We start from the raw sequence: 24,199 nt of genomic DNA on the forward strand, positions 1-24,199 counted from the left end.
GGCGAGCCATGGCCGTGTAAGATCTTCTGAAATGGGCCGAGATTTTCCTTGCCTGCCGCAAGATGTCCTGGACCCCAGGGTATTTGACAAGGAATCGCTGCACGACCAAGTTTAAGACGTGTGCCATGCACGGCACGTGCGTGATTTTGCCCTGTTTCAATGCGCTAAGCAGATTGGCACCGTTGTCACACACCACTTTACCAACTGTCAAATTGAGCGGTGTTAGCCACTCATCTGCCTGTGAACGCAAAGCTGAAAGGAGTGCCGGGCCAGTGTGGCTCTTTGCTTCCAGGCACAACAGACGCAGCACGGCATGGCAACGTCTCACCTGGCATGTGGAATAGGTTCTGGGGAGCTTGGGCGGTGCAGTGGAAGAGACGCTAGCAGCGGAAAAGGAGGAGGCAGCTGAGGAGGAGAGGGAGGAGGATGGAGTAGGAGGAGGAGAAGAAGAGTCAGGCCTGCATGCAATCCGTGGCGGTAAAACCAAATCTACACGGGTGCCATGGGTTACATGCTTGACGGCCGTCAGAAGGTTCACCCAGTGGGCAGTAAAACTGATATACCTTCCCTGCCCGTGTTTGCTAGACCACGTGTCTGTGGTCAGATGTATCTTGGCACCGACACTGTGTGCCAGAGATACATTCACTTGCCGCTGAACATGGCCATATAGCTCTGGGATGCCCTTCTCTGAGAAATACTTCCTTCCTGGGACCTTCCATTGTGGTGTTCCAATGGCCACAAATTTGCGAAAGGCCTCCGAGTCCACCAGTTTATATGGCAGTAGTTGGCGGGCTATGAGTTCTGACAAGCCAGCCGCCAACCGTTGGGCAAGAGGGTTATCCGGCATCATCATTTTTTTACGCTCAAACATTAGGCCCACGGAAGCCTGCCTTTTTGCAGAAAAATGTGAGCTTGGCGTGATGGAAGGTGGAGTGGAGGACAATTGTGAGGAGAGAGGAGAAGGAGAAGTAGAAGACGAGGCTGGACGGTGAGAGCCTGCAGTGTGGCTTTGTGTGTTCCGTTGCTCCCACTGGGCTCGGTGATGGCTGCTCATGTGCCTTCTTAAGGCGGTCGTCCCTAGGTGAGTATTGGGCTTACCGCGACTAACGCGTTGACTGCAAAGATTGCAGATGGCAACGCTATTGTCAGCAGCGGACACGTTAAAAAAAGCCCACACTGCGGAGCCATGTGCCGGTGTCCTGGGAGCGCCAGATGTGACCGTACATGGTCGATGACTCGCTCCTGATACATTTGCAGTCTGCTTTGTCCCTGCTGTGCAATGTAAGTCATTGCTGCTTCTCCTCCCTATCTGCTGGTCCATATCTCCCTCTGAACTCCCCTCCTCTTCCTCTCTTGTGGGCACCCACGTGACATCACTAGACACGTCATCATCAACGTCACCTTCCCCACCGCTATAAGTAGAGATCTCGGAGTAGGCAGCAACACCGGGGACCAACCTCCTCCTTGGGCTGATCTGGGTACTGGCGTCAGACTGCTGAGTAGCGCTTGTTGCTACCTCCTCTTCCTGATCCAATACCAAGAGTGGCTGCGCATCAGAAATGTCCTCTTGATATGGATCGGAAAATAATTCCAGTGACTCAAGCGGAAGGTATGTGGTGGTGGTGGTGGTGGTCGTGTTGTTGGTGGTAGTGTCTTTGGGGGTGCACATAGCAGAGAGTGAAGAAGAGGGTGCAGATCGAGAGGATGAGGAGGGTGCAGAAGAGTAAGGCTGAGCGAGCCACTCAACCAAGTCTGGTGCATCCTTTAAAGTAATTGAACGCACCTTCTGCAACTTCCCACTTTGGCTCAAGCCTGTTGCTCCTGCCCTACCCCTACCACCCCTGCGGAAGGGCCTGCCTCTTCCTCTGCATGTCATTTTTTAAATGACCCTGTGACAAAACTCTTAGTCCCTATACCGCTGAAGGACTGCTGCAGTATAGGTGAGCGGTCAGCAGTGGTGCACGTCAACCCTATCTATTGTGGACCTATAGCGGTCCTTACAGAACAGCAGACTGTACCGCACTCAAGCCTATGTACCGTAGCACCCTATACCAAGTTACCAGTCCTTATAAGAACTTTTGTGGACCAAGCAGGTTGTGTATTAGTGTTTAGCAGACTGTACGTCAGTCCCTATACCGCTGAAGGACTGCTGCAGTATAGGGCAGCGGTCAGCAGTGGTGCACGTCAACCCTATCTATTGTGGACCGATAGCGGTCCTTACAGAACAGCAGACTGTACCGCACTCAAGCCTATGTACCGTAGCACCCTATACCAAGTTACCAGTCCTTATAAGAACTTTTGTGGAACAAGCAGGTTGTGTGTTAGTGATTAGCAGACTGTACGTCAGTCCCTATACCGCTGAAGGACTGCTGCAGTATAGGGCAGCGGTCAGCAGTGGTGCACGTCAACCCTATCTATTGTGGACCGATAGCGGTCCTTACAGAACAGCAGACTGTACCGCACTCAAGCCTATGTACCGTAGCACCCTATACCAAGTTACCAGTCCTTATAAGAACTTTTGTGGAACAAGCAGGTTGTGTGTTAGTGATTAGCAGACTGTACGTCAGTCCCTATACCGCTGAAGGACTGCTGCAGTATAGGTGAGCGGTCAGCAGTGGTGCACGTCAACCCTATCTATTGTGGACCTATAGCGGTCCTTACAGAACAGCAGACTGTACCGCACTCAAGCCTATGTACCGTAGCACCCTATACCAAGTTACCAGTCCTTATAAGAACTTTTGTGGACCAAGCAGGTTGTGTATTAGTGTTTAGCAGACTGTACGTCAGTCCCTATACCGCTGAAGGACTGCTGCAGTATAGGGCAGCGGTCAGCAGTGGTGCACGTCAACCCTATCTATTGTGGACCGATAGCGGTCCTTACAGAACAGCAGACTGTACCGCACTCAAGCCTATGTACCGTAGCACCCTATACCAAGTTACCAGTCCTTATAAGAACTTTTGTGGAACAAGTGAGTTGTGAATGTTTAGCAGACTGCAGCAGAAGGGCAGCAGTCAAGTATAATATCCTTTCTATATTTGGAAGAAAGAATATTATACATGTACAAGCCTATTACTGTACCACTGATACCAGTCCTGAAAAGAACCTTTGTGGAACTAATAATAACAGCAAGTCTTTAAAATTACCCTCACTGCCTGACAACACTGCTTCCTTCCTGTCCCTATACAAATTGGCAAAAAAAGAGAACGATTAGTGGTTACTGGAACAGCTCTTTTGTGGACCTTGATAGTAACAGCTAATGATGATGATGATGATGATGATGATGAAAGACTAATCTGGCTGTCCCTGTAGCATACACCGTCCTTTCCCTTTCTCTAAACTAACAAAAGACACTCAGGCTGCTGCAAGAATCAGCAGCACAGCAAACCTATCAACACCTAACACCTATACCAGTCCTGAAAAGAACTTTTGTGTACCAAATAGCTAGTGGTTTATCTCTCCCTACTCCACACAGGAACCTGTCCCTATCGTAACAGAAGAAAGAATGTAAAATGGCCACCGGATCGGGTGTATTTATAGGTTAGGGGGAATGTACAAGTGTCCATGTGCTGTCATGTCTCAATTGGCTGTCCTGTATCACATGATAAACGTGTCACCAAAGGTTAAAGTTCTTGTATACATTAAACACGTAAGTCCGCCGCGGCGAACGACGGAAAAAGGCGTTCGAACGTGCGGACCACGAATGTCGGAAATTCGCCGCGAAACGACCGCCGGGCGAACCGTTCGGCCATCACTATCTGTAAAGCTTCTCCTTTATCACCGTACCAGCTGCCAGTAAAAACGGTTATGCTGATGTATAGCAGTTGCCAACTCAATATCTTGTCTTTAGAAAGCTAGTGACAAACCATGAGCGCTAAAGGTAGATTTCATTTTATACTGAGCTTCCATCAACATGTATGCTCTACCTGGCCAGAAAGTAATAAGTCACAGAACATGACTTGCTGTCCCCAAAATCAAAGCAGGAATAGGTAAGTATTACGAGCAGCTGGCTGATCCTTTGAACGGTATGGACAGAATACTGATTTTATTGCAGAAGTTTACCTTGTCACCAACTTAAAAAATTGTGGGAGGTTCTAAAGCCTAAACATTTTTTACCTTAATACATTCCTTGCAGTATCGTCCCCCCCGCCCCCCCCCCCCTTTAACTTCCCTGAGCCCTTCATTCTTCTCTCCTGTCTTCTGGGTATCACTGGCTTTGATGAGGCACCGGGATGTCAATGAAAGCCAGTGAGGAGGGAGGCGGGACAGGGCCAATTCCACTGTCTGAGAAAGCACGCAAGAGTGCCTCTATGGGAAGTGGCTTCCAGTGGGGCACTAGACATAGAAGAGGAACGATGGCGGGGGACCCGAGGAGGTTTGGAGCAGGAAAGTATAGAGATGTTTGTTATTTATTTTAATTACCTTTACAACCATTTTACATAAACAATTTTTAACTGAATTTCATTAGGTCTCTGAACTTTCTACAAAATGTGACTACTCTAGGAATGAATGAATAACTTGTATAGCGCTACATATGTGAACTAAATTGACTCAGGATGCTTTAGCCGCTAGTGTCCGTCTGGGTTTTCAGGTGGGTTTTGAGCTTCTTCCTGAAGGCCAGATAGTTTTCTTCCGAGCGGATATCCGCGAGTAGAGCATTCCATAGCCGTGGTCCTTGGCCTGCGAACCTTCGCTCGCCTTTTAATTTATAACGGGTATTGGGGATGTGGAGGAAGTTCTGGTTAGTTGACCAGAGAGTGAGAGCTGGGGTGTAGTGCTTTATTTTGTCACAGAGGTATTGCGGGGCTTTTCCTTATGTACATTTGTGAGTGAGGCAGAGGGTCTTAAATGTTATTCGATCCTTCATGGCTAGCCAATGAAGGGTCCTCAAGGACGGGGTGATTGATTTCCATGTTTTTTTTTCCAGTTACCAGAGTCAACCTCCTAGCACAGCCCCTTCCCTCCTGCATGTCATAGCCCCCTTCTTCTCCGGGAGCATCTAATAACTGTCTGTGCTGGCCCAGTTCCCCTGCACCTTCCTTCAACTCCCTACATAACCTTTCATGTTGCTCCTGGGGGAAGAAGTGGGGGCGGGGTGCACTATTAGGTCTACTAGGATTGTTGACCTCACATCCAAGATGACAGCTCCCTGCAGCAGCCTCAGGGATTTTGGTCTGGTGACAAAGTCTCTTTAAACAGCTTCTCATGGGGACGGTGAACAGGGAGGAGGGGCCATGAGTGCGGGCGGGGGACCCGAGAAGAGGAAGTTTGTGGCAGCTCTGTGCAATTCCATTGCACAGAGCAGGTAAGTATAGCAATGTTTATTTTTATTTACCTTTACAATCGCTAAACATTTCCAGAAAGTAACATTGAGGCTACTGTTTTATTCTTATAGAGCAAAAGCTAGTTGACTGGCAGTCATGCTTACAATTTTGGTTCAATACTTTACTTGCTTTCTAACTCAAAACAGATAGTCAGGTAAGGCCTCCTGAGGTCAGCAAGTCAGAAAATACTGAAAACAGTAGCTTTTCATAAGGAGGTCAGCAATAGAAGCGCCCATGTTTCCCTGTATTTTTTTTTTTAAATGGAAGGTCAACTTACTGCCCAGCCCCCATCCTCTGAATTAAGAGCACTGATAGCTGGCACTTTACATGCCAGCTATCAGGGCAAGCATAAAGGCAGAAGTGGTATTACTTGGCCTTCTTGAACGATGCTTTGAAATCTGAGGATTCCGAAGACACTCAGGCACCAATCAGGGGCACATTGTCATGGGATCTGGGATTGTCATGGGATCTGGGCTCCTCAGCTTTCCCAGGATTTTGAGAAAAGGCCAAGTGATGTCCCCTATGCTTTTATGAGCTCACTGGAAGCCATTATATAAGGTGAGTCATTTTCTTAATTTTCCACAAATGTTTAATTTTTTTAATATTTAAAATTTGAAAGCTGGGGCCATAATGCAAGAGTCATTTTAAAGAAAACCTCTTCTGAGAGAAACATGGGAGCTTCTAATGCTGACATGACTTGGCCTTCTATCGGGATCCTAAGAACTTTAAGGACCCCAAATCACACAAAAAGACACTTCAGGAGCACATTCAAATGGGATTTGGGCTCCTCAGCTTTCCCAGTGGTATAAATCTCACCTATGTCAGCCCTCCAGATGCAGGGGTGTAAGGCAAGTATTTTTTAAATTCTAATGTTTAATCCATTTAATGGTTTCAATTTGTGTTTTTTCTCAGGGTGGTAGGATAATCGATATGTGCATTTTTACCCAACTTTAGCATACCAGTATGTCTTTTAAATGCAGGTGAAAACCTACAAGCATGTACAGTAGGTGGGGTACAGCATGGTGTAGAGGCAATAATTCCCACAGACCGGTACAATAGAAAGCTTATATTGTATTAATGCAGCAACAGTTCACAAAAAACTCAGTGGGAGGACTTCCCAGCTGGGTGCACTTTCAGTTTCCAGTAAAGTGAAAGGAGCATATTCCAGCTGGACTGACAGCATCTGTTGAGAGGGGACAGAGTGCGGCCTGGCTGTCTAGTGCCCAGTCATGAAGGTGCCCAGAAGAAATGAAACCCTACGCTTTCGCTTCTCATCAGGAACCTTTCCCTAATGCTGGTACTGTCCCACTCGCAAAAAGCGCGCCAAGCCTTGGAGCCAGGGCCTTAAATAGGCTCTGCCTGACCTAAGATGGCTACCAGAGTCACATGGGGCAGCAAAAACAAATTAAGTGCTTCCCCAGTGACCCAGAAAACCATAGAGGAACTGTGTTCCTCTCGACTTCCTCTCCAGTTGCAATACCACTACAGAAGAGCACCGCCTGCAGTGGAGAAAGTAGACTGCACTTGCCTACAAACACAAGAAAAATCTAATTTAAATTTGGGGCTCCAGGAGTACAAAGAAACCATGATAAACACATCTCCACCATCCTACCTACAACAAAAGTGGCAAAAGAACTATTCTCTGTAGAAATCAAATTGGACTTCTACGATACCTTATTGATGAAATGGCTAGGGCAGTACTTTCTTGTGGGAAATTTACCACCACTTATACATATTTTCAGTACAGGAGATACACAAAAGTTGTAGGATCTCAGTGTATGTTGTTTTAGGGTGCTTTAGGGTAGATATGATAAGACACTAAAATCATTATGTATACATTATAAACTTTACAAATACAGTGCGCCCTCAGCACAAAGACAGCACAAGACATATGAATGTCAAAACTTCATGAAATGCTGGCAACATCTGAATGCCATGCTATGCTAGGTTAGGGCTTGCCCCCTATTTTGAGCCAAGGACTCCTAAAGCTTCCTTCTACAAATTTACCAAAGAAAGCCTATGAAGAAATTTTTTTTAGAAAGTTTATTTAAAAAACATAACCTTTTTTGAAAATGCATTATGTTAGTAAACCATTTGAAACATGTTATAATTTGCAAGTCAAATCATTTCCAAGAATTTTTCAAATAGCTATAGATTTAAAATGACATAAAGACATTGAGTGTGTTGTTCTTGCTGAGGTTGTTATAGAAATGTATCACAATATATGCAGAACTTCTAAGAAACGGCGTTTTATTTTCCACCGCTGTGCAAGGTCTATTTTCTCAGCAGAAAGTTGGGGGCCTCCTGGTACAGGAGTCTGGGGGAGGTCACAGAGCTAGAAGTGTAGAGTGAAGAGCGCAGTAGGCTATTATATCAAGCCATTAGGGTTCACCAGCTATTTGATGATACAAATAGTGAGACACTGTTATTTAAATGTCAACTTAGCCCATGAAATTACAATTTAATAAGGGTAAAACATTTTAAAGGTACAGTTTTATCAAACAGGAAAATGTTATATTTAATAACTTATGTATGAGACGCAGCTTATCCTTTTTAATTCTCTATTATTGTCTGTATCCTTGTTGTCTGAAATGACCTGATTCTAAGGCAGGGAAAATAAAGGGCAAGTGTTTTCTGGTTCTGAGCCCTGCACTGTGCACTTATAGGATCACACAACAGAAGAAGGCAGTCCCACCCAGAAATCTGCTGAATTTGGTGGTTATAGACTACGTAAGACTCAAAATTGACTTCATTTTCTGTTTCGATCGTTTTTAATAAATGAGAATAAGGAGGAACAATACAAAGCAGAGCATCAAACAATTCTTATATACAGTGCCTTGAAAGTATTCACACCCCTTAAAATTTTCCACATTTTGTCATGTTACAACCAAAAACCTAAATGTATTTTATTGGGATTTTATGTGATAGACCAACACAAAGTGGCACATAATTGTGAAGTGGAAGGAAAATTAGAAATAATTTTTACCTTTTTTTACAAATAAATATCTGAAAAGTGTGGCATGCATTTGCATTCAGCCCCCCTGAGTCAATACTTTGTAGAACCACCTGCAATTACAGCTGCACATCTTTTTGGGGATGTCTCTAGCAGCTTGGCACATCTAGAGAGTGACATTTTTGCTCATTCTTCTTTGCAAAATAGCTCAAGCTGTTTCCCTGTATTTGGCTCCATATATCTTCCCATCAACTCTGACCAGCTTCCCTGTTCCTGCCCCTGCTGAAGAAAAGCATGATGCTGCAACCACCATGTTTCACAGTGGGAATGGTGTGTTCAGGATGATGTGCAGTGTTAGTTTTCGGCCACACATAGGGGGTTATTTACTAGAGGCAAATCCGCTTTGCCTTTCATAAGTGTACTTGAAAGTGCACTTGGAAGAGCAGTCGCTCTCAATCTAAGGGGTAGATCTGAAATGAGTGGAAGCTCTGCTGGTGTTATCAGCCAATCATGTGCAAGCTAAAATGCTGTTTTTTTTATTTTCCTTACATGTCCCCCTCGGATCTACAGCAACATTACTTCCAAGTGCACTTCCAGTGCAAAGTGGATTTTCCTTTAGTAAATAACCCCCATAGCGTTTTGCTTTTAGGCCAAAATGTAAAATTTTGGACTTATCTGACCAGAGCACCTTCTTCCACATGTTTGCTGTGTCCCCCACATGGCTTCTCGCAAACTGTAAATTCAAAATGGGACTTCTTATGGCTTTCTTTCAACAATGGCTTTCTCCTTGCCAATCTTCCATAAATGCCAGATTTGTGGAGTGCACGACGAATAGTTGTCCTGTGGACAGATTCTCTGAGCTGTGGATCTCTGCAGCTCCTCCAGAGTTACCATGGGCCTCTTGGCTGCTTCTCTGATTAATGCTCTCCCAGCCCCGGCCTGTCTATTTAGGTGGATGGCCATGTCTTGGTAGGTTTGCAATTGTGCCATACTTTTTCCTTTTTTCAGATAATGGATTGAACAGTGCTCTGTGAGATGTTCATAGCTTGGGATATTTTTTTAGAACCTAACCCTGCTTTAAACTTCTCCACAACTTTATCCCTGACCTGTCTGGTGTGTTCCTTGGCCTTCATTATGCTGTTTGTTCACCAAACTTCTCTTACCACCCTCTGAAGGCTTCATAGAACAGCTGTATTTATACTATGATTGCACTGATACCTCTGGGACCCTGGGACTGTGACATCATAATGAGTGGGGACATTACCCGTTACCCCGCCCATTGTCCCTATATAAGTCGCCGCACAACACGTCCGTCATTGCGGCCAGAGAGAGCGTTGAGTTAACATCTCAAGGAAGAAGAGAAAAAAAGAAGAAAAGGCAGTGGTGACAGAAGACCGGGCCACCGCTAGTAAAAGAGCTGGAAGAAGGAGCGGAGGCCCAACAAGAAGAACCGAAGATGGGGACAAGACCCCCGAAGTCAGAAGAAGAGGCGTGGTGACAGAAGACCGGGCCACCGCTAGTAAAAGAGCTAAAGGAAGAAAGCGGAGGCCCGGCAAGAAGAACCGAAGAGGGGGGCAAGACCCCCGTAGTCGAAAGAAGACCCCCGGGCGGCGACGAAGAAGAAAGCCGGGCTCCCCGCTAGTAAAAGAGCTAGCAAAAGAGCAGAAGATAGCGGAGGAGTCCAGCGAGAAGACCCCCAAAGACGGAAGAAGACCCTCGGAGCTGTGCAATAAATGATTTTGAAACCTTGTGTGGTGTTTTTTTTCCCACCAGGTGAATAGGGTGGGGGTCCGGTATCTGGGTGCCCCCTTATTAAAGGGGGCTCCTGGATTCCGATAATCCCCTGCCCGCAGACCCCGACAACCAAAGGCCAGGGTTGTTGGGAAGAGGCCCTTGTCCTCATCCACATGGGGACAAGGTAATTTGGGGTGGGGGCCCCCCCATGTTGAGGGCACGGTGGGGGGGGCGCTCGCTCGTCCCCACCCCCTTTTCTGACTGGCCAGGCTGCGTGCTCGGATAAGGGTCTGATATGGACCTTGGGGGGGCACACCCACACCGTTTTTTCAGCGTAGGGCTTCCCTTTTAAGTCCATACCAGGTGGTGGGGTCAGCGACGTGTCAATCTCGCCGCCTAAGGCGGCGACATTGACTTCCTTCGCTAATCCTGGCTACCTGGAGCAGCATTCAAAATGAACGGACTTTCCTCCGTGTATGGGCAAGTCCATTCATTTCAAAAGACTGGCAGACTCACGCCATAGTCTGGCGGACCTAGTCCACTGGAAAAGTCCGGTTGTGTGTGGGCAGGTCCGCTCGTTCGGAAAGTCCCGCGGACTTTCCGGCGGTTTGTCCGCCAGACTAAGTCCGCCGGATAGTCTGATCGTGTGTATGCGGCATAAGTGGTTTAACTTCCAGGCATTTACATATTTCAATAAACATCCAAACTTAAATCATATGTAGAATGCCACCCCACCCCCTAACCAGTCCAGAATGCAGGCGTGAGTTCCATCTGCCAGCAGTAATGTAAGGATATAAGCTCCACTTACGCGTTTTATTCTCTGGACAAAATGTACAGTAAACTTGAAGTGACTCTAAACTCGATTTTAAAAGAAACTATTCAAGTATGTATTCTTAACTCATAAAATAAGTTTCTTCTACTGCTTTCAGCCTCCTTCAAATTTCTTATTTTTTCCTGCTGTGATTCAACTCACTATTAGAGGGTAGCTTTGTTGATTCTGCAGGGTCCCACTGTGTGTAAGAACATAGCCACCCTCTCTTGCTCCCAAGATGAAGGAGGTACTATGGAATTTTTAGTGTGCATAGAGCAATGTACTGTACATGACTACAACTAACGTGCACTGCTTGTTCCAAACAAAAGGAAATTAGATGGAAAAAAAAGAGAGGTATTGGAAGACATTACAAGGAGGTAGAAAAACACAGCAATGCCCCGTACACACGATTGGACTTTTTGCCAACAAAACCGTGGATTTTTGTTCAAAGGATGTTGGCTCAAACTTGTCATGCATACACACGGTCACACAAATGTTGACCAACAATTACGAATGTGGGAACGTGGTGACGTACAAGGTGTACGACGTACGACGAGCCAAGAAAAAGGAAGTTCCTTCTGCTTGATTCCGAGTATAGGCAAACTTTTGTGAGTCAGACTTGTGTACACACGATCAGAAATTTCAACAACAACGTTTTGTTGGCAGAAAATTTGAGAACCTGCTAGCCAACATTTGTTGGCGGAAAGTGCGACACCAAATGTTCAATGGAGCATACACATGGTTGGACTTTCCCGACAACAAGCTCACATGCAACATTTCCCATCGGAAAATCCGACCGTGTGTACGCGGCATAAGAAACAATTTCATGCAAAATAGATTTCAGGATCATTAAATACAGATTTTGTTTGGAGAATAAGAATATTGTTTATTGTCACTTTAGGACATCATCACCGTATGCCTTGAACATCAGTGTACTATCAACTAGATAGGTTCATAGATTGCACATGTATGCTCATAAATGCAAACAGGTGAGTCAATTGTACCCTCATGGTTCATGCCTCCTCTTGTTTATTTTATATAGTAAATCAGCCAATGTGTTGTCCACGTGAACTCAGATTTTTTACATGCCAGAAACTGTTTGCTCTCAGAGGACCACCCTGCTGTCATTCTCCTATTCTGGAATCAATCTGAGACAAACTAGTAAAGTAAAGCTAAATAAGGGAGAAAAATATGCATCTTTCATGAGTAAGCCTGCACATAAATATTTACAAAATAAAATATACAAACTATAAGCATTAAGAGCTACCTTTCAATATAGGCTTGCAGCACATACCATTAAAGTGGTATTAAACCCAAAAGCAAATATGTATTATATTGCAGCTTACCATTTCTTATAAGCGATGGATGCATTTGTTTTCATTTTTAGGCTTTCTGTCTTCTATTTTCATCTGGTAAACTGGCAAGTATGTCTGTTGTTTTTCAAACGAACAAGCTCTCCTACAGATGTGTCAGTTACAGGAATGAGACAAATCCTTTACCACTGATAGGTGTGCTTGCAATGATCAGCTTTTATCTATTCATGTAAAACCTTTATCCCAAAAGGAACAAAACTGTTTGCTGTAATTGCTTATGAAGTGTTGACAGGAGTTTGGCTTCAAATTGTTAAAGTTGAGTTCATCCTGCCCATTTAAAAATTAAAAGTCAACAGCTACACATACTGTAGCTACTGACTTTTAACATTAGGACACTTACCCGTCCTGGAGTCCAGCGATGTCGGCACCGCAGCTGATGTTTCTATCGGCTGGTCGAGTGCTGCCGCCACCATTGCGGGTAGGGGAGCCCAACAGTGTACTGTAGCCTTTCGGCTTCATGGCTGGGTCCCTTCTGCGCATGCGCGAAACACTCTGCGCTTTCTCACTGGCCCGGCATAAGGGGAGGAGGAGGAGGGGTACCAAGCTGCTGATGTAATTTACCACAGCCCAGTCTCCCGGAAGTGGGGACAGGGTACCTATAAAAAAACGGAGGGGGGGGGGGGGGAATCAGATAAGCAGAAGTCTTTAAATCTGCTTGTACATCTAAATCTCCCCTCCCTCTGGACTGACAATGCTGCTGTCCAAAGGTATCTCTGTTGCTCCTTCATCCAGAGTGGGGGCACTCAGATACAGGAGGTGTGTTACTGGCCAGATCACCAGGTAAAACAGAGGGGAAAAAATACCCCCCCAAAAAAAATCGAAAGCAGCTACAACATCTAATGATTGGTTAGCTGCAACATATTATATTTCTGGTTATGGGTTTAATACCACTTTAGCTTCATGTCCCTTCATATGTGGTGGACAGCAGCCTCCAATCTGAAAGTGTTGGACACTTTACAGCACAGTGGAGTAGACTGCTCACTGATACAAGAAAGATAGCAACAGTAATGCCGCATACACAGGGTTGGATTTTCCGACGGAACTATTCGATGGGAGCTTGTGTAGGCACCATCGGAAATTTTCCGTCAGAATTTCCAACAAACAAAATTTGAGATCTGGATCTCAAATTTTCCGACAACAAAATCCGTTGTCGGAAATTCCGATCGTGTGTACACAATTCCGACGCACAAAATTCAATGCATGCTCGCAATCAAGCTGAAGAGCTGCACTGGCTATTGAACTTCAATTTTCTCGGCTCGTTGTACGTCACTGCATTCTTGACGTTCAGAATTTCCGTCAAGATTTGTTTGACCGTGTGTATGCAAGACAAGTTTGAGCCAACATCCGTCTGAAAAAATCCATGGATTTTGTTGTCGGAATGTGCGATCGTGTGCACGAGGCATAAGACTGCCTGATTTTTGCTACAGCAATCATTGCGCATGATCGCTACACATAAGGAACAATGGGGTTGTTAGTGATAGCACAATGCTTCAAGCTTGTACAGTCAATCGTTGCTACATTCATCTGCAATAGCAGGTAGTTTTAGTAGTGCAATCACACCAGCAAAAAACAAACAAAAAAAAAACAGTGTATCTGTGTTCTTCCTAAGTATTTTTAAAGGATACAATGAGCCCTTTAAGCTTTAGATAGTGACAGCGCCTCGTTAAGACTTTGAGAATTGTATGTAACACAATACCTCCATCCCCTGAGATCCCGAACCTCGCATCGTCTCGGGATTCACTGGGACGTAACCTTGTGAGATCCAGCACCTGTGTGACCTGATCCACATCTGTTGTAATTTGGCAGCTTCGGGGAAGTGTGTCAGTGGGTTCACTGCTGGCCAAAGCAGATCCATAAATATCTGTAAGAAAAATTAACATGTTACTATAACAACCCTTTTAGCAATGCAATGTCGCTGTAAAATTTGGATGTTTCAGAAAAGTGCAGCAATCAATGAAAGGGTCATGTTAACTGAGAAAATATATTTAATTACAGCGTAAGCTGCTCAATTTCAAAGGGGCCTTCAAACTGATAGATCTTGGAAACGCTAACATTTATTTTATTTTCCATATTTAAACAATGACAAAATACTGCATTTCAGTTTTACAGAGGGCGTTCACATCAGTCATTGCACTAGAGGAGCTCACAGTCTTATGCCTCTATCAGTCAAAGTTGAAATTCAAGTAAAACCAGCCAAAACATTTCTTTTAGTTTTAAATATAGTGTTGAAAAGTCAAAATGTTTCTGCATGTTTCCTATGTGTTTGTCGGTGTCAGACAAAACAGGAAGCAAGTGGAAAGTTTCCCAATGGCAACAGGTAGAAAAACAAAATTCTTCAGTACTTTGAAGAAGACCTGAAATGTGTGTTAAGATTTATGAAATGAAAATAGACCATGTTTCAGGGGTTCTAAGGCTCCCACTTCATCGGGGCTTGGTACCGTTGAAAAAAACATGTACTGGACTGAAAAAAATTGGAGAGGTTATGTTGGGTAATTAGTATGATCACTCTAGATCAGGATTTTTCAACCAGGGTGCCATGGCATATGCACTGGAGTCACCATCGTGGCACGGTGCTACAAGCAATCGGGGCACACTCAGTGTGCCCTGAATGAAGAGTATACTGTGCATGCACCAGTGACATCATCAGCTGAACCTGATGTGAATATTTATTAACTGTACAAATTTAGTAGAAATACACAGTACCTACAGGTATGACTTACTATAAGCTTACGTATAGGGCAAATTTTCAGTTTAGAGTGTTCTATTTCTTTAGTTATCCAGTACCCAATTTATCCAGAACCCAACACCTTTCTTCTATTTCCAAGATTTTATTGCTGTCTGTGTTCATGTCAGTAAGATTTTTCTACACTTCCCGGACCAAGATGGATGTAATTCTTTATATGGAAAACTCCTCTATAATGACATAGCCATTATTGAAAATCTGACAGAGGTACTAACCCTTACCCAAAAGTTGTGGCTGGAGCCTGGTTTTATCCTAGAAGTATGTTTTTCACAGAGGAAACACTGGAATAACTTATACCAGATAAAGGTGTACTGCAAGTCCTCCTGTACGGGGCTTGGGCCCCATCAGTTGAACAGGGGGGGGGGGTACCCGACAAGCAGGAGGGTTGGCTATACTGCTTTATTGGTGGTTCTGGTTGTACATGTGAGTGATCCCAATGTGGTTCCCTCTGCAGTGAAGCTAGCTTCACCTCCTCTCTGTCCTGCTGGCTTCAGCAGCTGCAGGAAAGCCACAGGGGATAGGACTCTGAGATGGATCCTTCCCTCCTCCCTCTGCTTGTATTACCCCTGTCCGCGTCCCCCACAGTCTAGATCCCTTTGCTGCAGCACTGCCAGTCAGCTACCCTCCTTTTCCTCCTGCCAGCTTCAGCTGCTGCAGGGGCCCTTTGATGATCGATTCTCCCTGTCCTCTGTCCTAGTTGCCCACAGTATGGATCCCCCAGGTTCCCTTCCCCGCAGCACTGCTAGCTGGCTTCCCTCCTACCGCCAACTTCAGCTAATGCCAGCAACTGCTGGGGAGTCATAGGGGGATCAAACTCTGAAGACAGATCCTTGCCACCCACCTTTGATCCCTCCCTGTCCTTGTGGTCCCCACCACAGTACAGATCCTCAGGCCCGCCTTCCCTGCAGTGGTGCTAGCTGATTTTAGTGTATATTACAGGGGGGAGACCTGTCAGGTAGGCTATACAGGGCCATGCGATTTATAACAGCACCCCTGAACCCATGCTAAAATCAGACACAATATAATTGCCGTCACTTTAATGTGATGGTTATATCTATAATTGCTCTACTCTACTCCCCTTCTATGAATAATCCTTTCCAGTAGTTCTCCTTTAAATGGGCAGTGACAATAACGTTACATGTTACGTGTAGTTTAACGGTAGATGGCAATATAATATCAGCTCTGAATAGTGAATGCAGAATAGCTTCTTCCCAAGTAGAAAGCTGCCTTTAATTCATTTTCACATATTCTGTTGTATTGATATGCACTGTTGAATCGAAACACACAGAATAAAGCAGCACTTGTACTCTAAGACGAGAGCTCTGCTCTCTTACATAACAGCTGGAGTCACTTATGTGTCTATAATAGACTCTTAACAATACCAGTGATCAGCAGAAACTGTAAAATACAAAGTGATGTCACTTAATCGCAATATACATATTAAAAATTAGGAATCTTTTGGGAAAGAAACATAGACAAATCATACAAACGCAATGCATATGGTGTCTTTGTTGGACATAAAACCCAGTTTCCCTCACGGTTCCCTAAAGGTGGCCATACAACTATAGATTATCTGCAGATTTTCTATGGTTAGATGGAAAAAGTGCAACAGATTTTTCCATATATGCTAAACTGTGTGGATGGAGGAATCTCCCACTGGGTCAAGCTTCAGTATCTTGCTAGTCGGCCCCGCTGGCTCTCAACCTAAACAATGCCTGCAGCCAATCAGAATGTAAAGGTAATGTGAGAGCCAGCGGGCCGACTAGCAAGATATGGAAGCTTGGACCAGTGGGAGATTCTTCCATCCACACAGTTCAGCGTAGATGGAGGAACCTGTTCCACTTTTTCCATCTGACCATAGAAAATCTGCAGATAATCTATAGGTGTATGGCCAGTCTTAGACACAAAGTGTGTTACTAGCTGGATCATCAGCTAGAGGACAAAAAAAACTAATAAAAGAAAGCTAATACAGTCATCACATTTAAAGATTAGTAAGCTGCAATAGATTACATTTTGGTGTTTAATATCACTTTCACATGAAAGTGGAACTTTGTGTATGTATAAACAAAATGCTGGTAGGAATACTTTTTGAGACCCAGTATTTCTCTTCTGCAACAACTGCCTATTCTCTCTCTAATAGCAATTTTCTTTAGATTGTCCACTGAACCACACATGTGAATCTCAGTGTACAATCTCAACATTCCATGTGTGTTGGAATAACAAAAGCTCCCATGCTTTGTGATGGTTTCGTCATCCAGGACTGGCCAATCAAGATAGCTGAAGATGCCAAACTCAGAAGAGAGCATGTGGACATTGCAGGGCTGGTCAACCAAGATGGCTGAAGAGACTGAACCCAAAGAAGACTGGGTGAACATATCATTAGTAAGAAGGGAGCACGGAGCACAGAGTTGACCAATCAAGATGGCTGAAGACACCAAACTTGGAAGTAGACTGGGTGAAGATGTCAGTTAAGATGAAGGAGTTTGTGGACATTGCATCGTGTTGCATTTTTTGGGAAGGGTTTGAAGCTTACATGGGATTTTAGTATTTGAGTTTACACTTTAGATCTACAAGAACGTAGTTCAAGGAATTTGGATAAATGTCAGAAATCCTTAACTGAATACTTTATTTAGGTCATTAAAACACAGGATTGAAATAACAGGTTCAGCATATTAGCCAAGCAACTGGCATCTTCAGAATGAGGGGGCAGCAATGGCAGCCCCTATGTTTTCCTACTGGCATGTTTCCTTTAACTTAACCACTTCAGCCCCAGAAGGTTTTACCCACCTTCTGACCAGGCAATTTTTTGCGGTACGGCACTGCGTCGCTTTAACTGACAACTGCGACGTTGTAACCAAATAAAATTGATGTCCCTTTTTCCCCACAATTAGAGCTTTGTTTTGGTGGTATTTGATCACCTCTGCAGTTTTTTTTTTTTGTGCTATAAACAAAAAAAGAGTGACAATTTTGAAAAACAAAAACCCTGCTGTAGTAAATGTACGTGGGGCGTTCTGGAAGTGGCTAAAATTTAACTAAAAGCAAAACCTTTTTTTAGTTTTGGATAGAGTGCAGAGGGATTAGAACAATGCTTGTCAGTTTTTATTGTCTGTGTCCCTGTTAAGGAGATCTACCCTTGTTATTGTTATTATTGAAAGTAAAAGTAACAGAAAATTCCAAATTTTGAGTTGTCCCCAGAAAAATAATAGAGGGGAAACCTTCCAATAAGGACACTAGTTTGGGTAACCTGGGAGGAATTCCCTTAATTTTCAGGGATTTTCTCTCACTTCTTGTTTGGGTATGGGACAGGGAGTGAAGGGAAAACTCTGAAATGGGAGACAGATGTCAAAATAAATCTGACAGGGGTTATAGCACTCCCTTGCTCGATCCAAAATGAAAAAAAAGTTTTGCCTATAATTCTACCTTAAAGTCTACATGCAGCAAAAATCAAAAAACTGAAAAATCAGCACAAGGGCCATAACTTACACGTCAGCGGGACATGTCCCTTGTGCTGATTACAATTCTTTTAGGTGAAACCCTCTTCCACCCATTCCCAGTTTCTAGCATGACAGGGGTTAATAAAACGAAGGGACTGTTATAGGCTCTCATCAAAGATTGCCTGACTATGCCCGCCCTTTCTACCAAGCCATACCACAGCTTCTATGAATGAAATAGGATGATTAAGTGATTGAAAGGTCCACCATAGATTCTGACAATGGAAGATTACAGCAGCGGGAGTGGGGGTGGATAGACAGAAGAGGATTTTACCTAACTGAAGAGGCATCAGGACAAGGGACAAATCCTACTGACTGACAAAGTTATGTCCTTTGTGCCGCTTCTTCAGTTTTTTTATTTCGGCTTCACTTAGGCTTTAAAGTGGAAGTTCAGACAAAACCTAACTAACGATATACCTGCTCTCTGCCACATTCTAAACCTAATCTTTCTAACCCTGCAAAGCAAAAATCGCTATACTTACCTATTCTGCACCGATCCTGTCTAGTCCCAGCATCAGCTGCCAGCGGCGACTTCAGTGTGGTGACAGATTAAGAAGAGGCAGCTGACAACGGAAGCGCCATAGTAATTCTATGGGTGACGTCACTTTCCAGCCATTTCACAGTCGTTGTTGGTCCTCTCCTGCACACAGCTTGCGCCGCTGGAAACCAGATCGGATGCAGAATAGGTATAGCGGTAAAGTATAGCGATTTTTTGCTTTGCAGGGTTGGCTAGATTAGGTTTAGAATGTGACAGAGAGCAGGTTTAGCATTAGTTAGTTTTTGCCTGGACTTATGCCCTGTACACACAATCGGATTTTCGGATAACAAATGTTGGCTGTCAGCTTGTTGGCGGAAAGTCCAACCATGTGTGTGCTCCATCAAACATTTGTTATCGGATTTACTGCCAACAAATGTTGGCTAGCAGGTTCTCAAATTTCCTTCCAACAAATGTTTGTTGTTGGACTTTACGATCATCTGTACACAAGTTCGCTGGACAAAAGTCCACGCATGCTTGGAATCAAGTACGAGCCGGAGATATCGGAATGGAGATATCACATACGTCTTGTACGTCACTACATTCGTAATTGTTGGCCAACATTTGTGTGACCGTGTGTATGCAAGACAAGTTGGAGCCAACATCCTTCGAACAAAAATCCACGGGTTTTGTTGTCGGAAAGTCCGATCGTGTGTACGGGGCATTACACTTTAACATTTGCGGTTATATTTTAACAGCAAAACTATGGTGACATTTCAAAACAAATCATGTGCAAATTATGGCACCTTGTTAAATAGAAAAAAAAATACAATAGCACTATACAAGAAATACTATGCTAATATATAGAACACATGACAAAAGAAATCACTATGTATTGGAATAGAGGAGTAGAAAAACATGTAGTTACAATTATGCAACTCTTGTGTACTCACATCATGATAATGTAAAGAATATAAAAAAGCACTGACAATGTCTGTGTCCTTTCTCCGAATACAGCTTTAAAATGCAGCAAAAGCTGTTTATAGAGCTGGAAAGAGAAGTGTTTAATGGCTATTAGCTATACAACTGACTAAAAATAGGGTTTTCAACTCTTCATCTTGTGCCCACTCAAAATAACTATAGAGGGGGTATAGCACATTTCAGCAAATGTCCAAAGTCTGCAATCTTTTAAATTACAATGTGCAGTTGGTAATCATGAAAAAAAGTACAGTATGTCAGAGATTTTTGCATTAATTGACAGCGGCACACACAGAGAAGGTGATAAACAGGGTGGCTATCTCCATTATATCTTCAGCGTATACGTACTTGAATACTTTATTTTTAAATCTGTCACTAATCTTTAATCTTCCGCTGAAGTTTTTCCAGATACAAATGACATTTCAGATTCAAGACAAGCTTAGATATTTAACTGGAAGAAGCAGTCACTTTTTATATGCTTTACATCATTTTTTTTTATTTTAGCTTCTAAATCCCTTAAAGTGCAATCTAGTCTGAAACATGAGTTGTCTTAAAGGATAATTCCACACACATAAAAATGTTCTATTATGAAGCAGGGCAGGGAACTAATAAATGTTATGAAATATATTTGGGACCTTTTTTGTTCCTTTATGCCTGTAAAAACTTTTAAAATATACATTATGCCTGCCTAGAAATGTTCACATTTTTCTTCTTGTTATGGAATCCTGACTACAATTGTCAATGGACTGCTCCTATTGACATAACACTCCTTGTGTGCTACAGGATTGCAGCAAAAAAATGATAATCCTTTATCAAAATCAATATTTTTACTCAATAATTTAAGAGAAAAATACAAAATATGGATAATAAGGAATATCCCAACAAGGTGAAAAGGGCAGCCATATACATACAGATTTTGGACACTATTTTCTTTAAATGGACTTATCCTTTTTGTCTTTTTTTTTTTTTATTCATTTTTTAAATTATTATTATTATTATTTAAAAAAAGAAATAACTGGTTTGCCCATGCATGGGACACTATTTTTGCCCTTTTTTAACTGGAGTTCTGCTTTAAAGCTAAACTCTGGGAATAGCCACCTAAATGAATGATCATTTGCTTTTCAAAACCAATCCTTTCACTTCCAAACCTGATGGAGGAACTGGACCTATATAGTGCTCTTGGCAATTTTATTATCAATTATCAGAAATCCAAGGCTCTTAATGTTCCCCTCCCAGATTCCCTACTTCAGAGTTTACATGGACATTTCCCGTTTAAGTGGTCCAAATTGTATATAAAATATCTTGGCAAACACCTTCTCGCCAACTTGTCCAAAGTCTTTCAGATTAATTTTCCCCTTCTTCTTCAGAAAATCAAACAAGGCCTGGCAACCCTGGCAAACCAGGACATTTTTGTGGTTTGGCCATTGCAGTATCTTAAAAATAAACATGACATAGATAGTTTATTTTCTGCAGGCCCTTCCTCTTATACTAAGACCTTAAACAGACTATTTGTGCAATTTATGTGGGCACATTAACTGCCTGGGCTCCCCTACAGGTTCTTGTGGCTGGCTAAACGATATGGGGGTATCGCCCTTCCGGACTTTGTCAGTTTCTATGCTGCTTGTAACTTAATGCGGGTCATCGATTGGTGCTGACATGAGTGAGATTAAACAATGGGTCTGAATAGAAAAAGTAGCTTCCAAAGTTTCGTTATGGACAATGTCCCCCCAGAGCTCAAAGCCCATCCCACTATTGGGTCTACATGGAAACGCTGTCAAAAAGCCTTTCTTAAAGTGATTGTAAAGGTTTTTTTTTTGTTTGTTTTTTAGATAACAAACATGTCATACTTACCTCCTCTGTGCAGGAGGCCCTGATCCTCCTTTTTTGCGGTTCCCCGGAAGCACTCCTGGCTCCTCCTCCTCATTGACACAGACAGCAGGGCTCGGTCCCACCCCCGGATCTTTGTGTCACTGGATTTGATTGACATCAGCGGGAGCCAAGTTGGCTTAGATTCTCTGTTTTGTTTTGTTTTCGTAAAAATGTGAAACGTTTGCAGGAAATGCACACCGTCTTTAATCTTTTTTTTTTTTCACAATAAGTTTTATTGATGAAAATAGGTAATAACAGAGAAAACAGGGGGATAATAAGAACATAAAGTGAGCTATATATAAGCTTTCAACATAAGGCAATATTCCATAACATTACAATATTATTGAGAGCATCAAACTGTTGCAATTAGGATAATCTTAATCAAAATGTACAGATAATATTCTGATAGAGCAATACAAGGGGAGGGGTGAGGACCACTTTAAGTCTATTATCGTTGGCCACCAGATACCCGATATGAAAAGTCTGTGTATGAATGAGGTCTAGATTTGGAAGAACGAAGAAAAGTTAATCTGGAAAAGTGGATAGAGTGTTAAATCTCGTATGATCATTTGGTTAAAAGAGTGTATGTGTTTGAAGAAGAGAAAGTACGCCATGGTTTCCACGTTTGGTGGAAACGTTCAGAGTTTTCCATTTTCGTAGCTGCAATCTCTTCCATGTTGTGGATATAATTTATTCTAACAAGCCAATCTTTGATGGAGGGGATATTTTGAGAGCTCCAATGTAATGGTATCAAACTCTTCGCCGCATTTAGCAAGTGTCTGATGAGTGATTTCTTGTAAGCCTTGTATGAAAGGTGTGTGATATGGAGGAGACACCAGGCAGCATTAAGGTCGTTTTTATATCCTGTGATATGTTTTGTCCAGTGCATAACCTGGGCCCAGAAAGGCTGAATTTTTGGGCAGTTCCACCAAATATGGATGAAAGAGCCTACCTCCTCTCTACATCTCCAGCAGGTGTCAGACTCCCCAGTGGACCAATGTTTCTTTTTTGTCGGTGTGATGTCTTTAATCTTATGTCATGACCCCATTCAGTCTTATATAGGGAACATCTGGCACCTTGATTCTACCTGAACCATCTGCATTTATATGTTTATGATATTTGCCAACCTGCTTACTTGCTCTTTGTTTTGGATTTATGTGCTACCAGAGACATGCAGTCAGGGGAGGCAGCCATAAAACATAAAAAAAAAACAAATAAAAAAAAAATGATCAAACTTCGAGGGTCATAGTTCAGCAACCTGGGGTCACAGAGACCCACAATTTGGAGGGTAGGTAGCCAAAGACATATGGTTCCGGAGATACTGTATGGGGCTCCTTGTGCAGCCTCTCAGAAGCTACATACAGAGTTGCCAACTTAAATATAAGCTGGCACACTCTGTTTACAGCAGACTGGGAGAATGAGCTCACAGTGCCACTTCTTGTCAGAGGACATGAGCTCAATGGACAGCTTGGATCCATGGACCAATGGTAAAGTACCAAGTACCCAGCTGTCCAATAAAAATGCTGCAGTGGAGGCTGTCCTCTCACTGCAGTGTCATAGAAGGGGGCATATGCCCAGCCCAGCCCTCTTAGCTACAAGGAAAGAACATGAATTGATGGGTATGTTTTTCTCACACAGTTAAGCGGGAGAATGAGAATCTTCTGCTGCTGAAAAGGTACTGTTTTAATCAAGTTAAAGCATATATTATTATGCTATATGTTATAACACAATAATTTATTATGTATCTATTTACTGTGAAATTACTGGATTGAAGTTATAACTTCAAACTTCAGTAATTTTTGTCCGTTAAGCCACCTGCTTGAGTACAGATTTTGAAAATATAGTAAATTACCTTAAAAATAATATAATTATTTGTATATTACTTACATATGGTAATTAACCCCGTTGTCACCCAGGCCAATTCTGACACTTCTATCTTATATGTAAAAATCATAACTTTTTGCTAGAAAATTACCCAGAAACATTATATTATTTCATGGATAAAAAGAAAAAAAAACACGCAAGTTAGCCCCATTTTTTTGTATACTATGAAAGATGATGTTACGCCAAGTAAATAGATACCTAACATGTCACACTTTACAATTGCGCACACTTGTGGAATGGCACCAAACTTCAGTACTTAAAAATCTCAATAGACGATGATTTAATCTTTTTTACAGGTTACATGTTTAGACTTAGAATTATTGCTCTCGCTCTAACGTTCGTGGCTAATGTAACCTGTGTGTATCTGGCTCTGATACTAGCCAGTGCCTCACCAGTCACTGACCTCACTGCATGTCCCTGTGTGCTACATGACATGTGCTGATTTTCTTAGTCTGTGTTTTCCTTCCTTATATAAAAAGAATTTACAAAAAAAAAAAGCCAAACTCCTGAAAAAAGTCCTGCACTGCACTGCAAGGGTTATCTACTTTGTTTATGTCTAGGGGAAT

General features: G+C 43.0%; 1 protein-coding gene across 1 annotated transcript in view; it reads right to left on the reverse strand.

The window, feature by feature from the left end:
• The window catches only part of CFAP20DC (CFAP20 domain containing), a 490,970-nt gene that overhangs the window by 313,034 nt on the left and 153,737 nt on the right, over positions 1 to 24,199 (reverse strand). The window contains exon 8 of the mRNA XM_077451901.1: positions 13,890 to 14,054. Coding sequence (XP_077308027.1) covers positions 13,890 to 14,054 — 165 coding nt within the window. The remainder of the gene's footprint in view (positions 1 to 13,889; positions 14,055 to 24,199) is intronic.

Source organism: Lithobates pipiens, unplaced genomic scaffold (assembly GCF_037356315.1).
Source record: "Lithobates pipiens isolate NorthernLeopardFrog02 unplaced genomic scaffold, aLitPip1_a1.2 Scaffold_23, whole genome shotgun sequence".
NCBI classification, from domain to species: domain Eukaryota; kingdom Metazoa; phylum Chordata; class Amphibia; order Anura; family Ranidae; genus Lithobates; species Lithobates pipiens.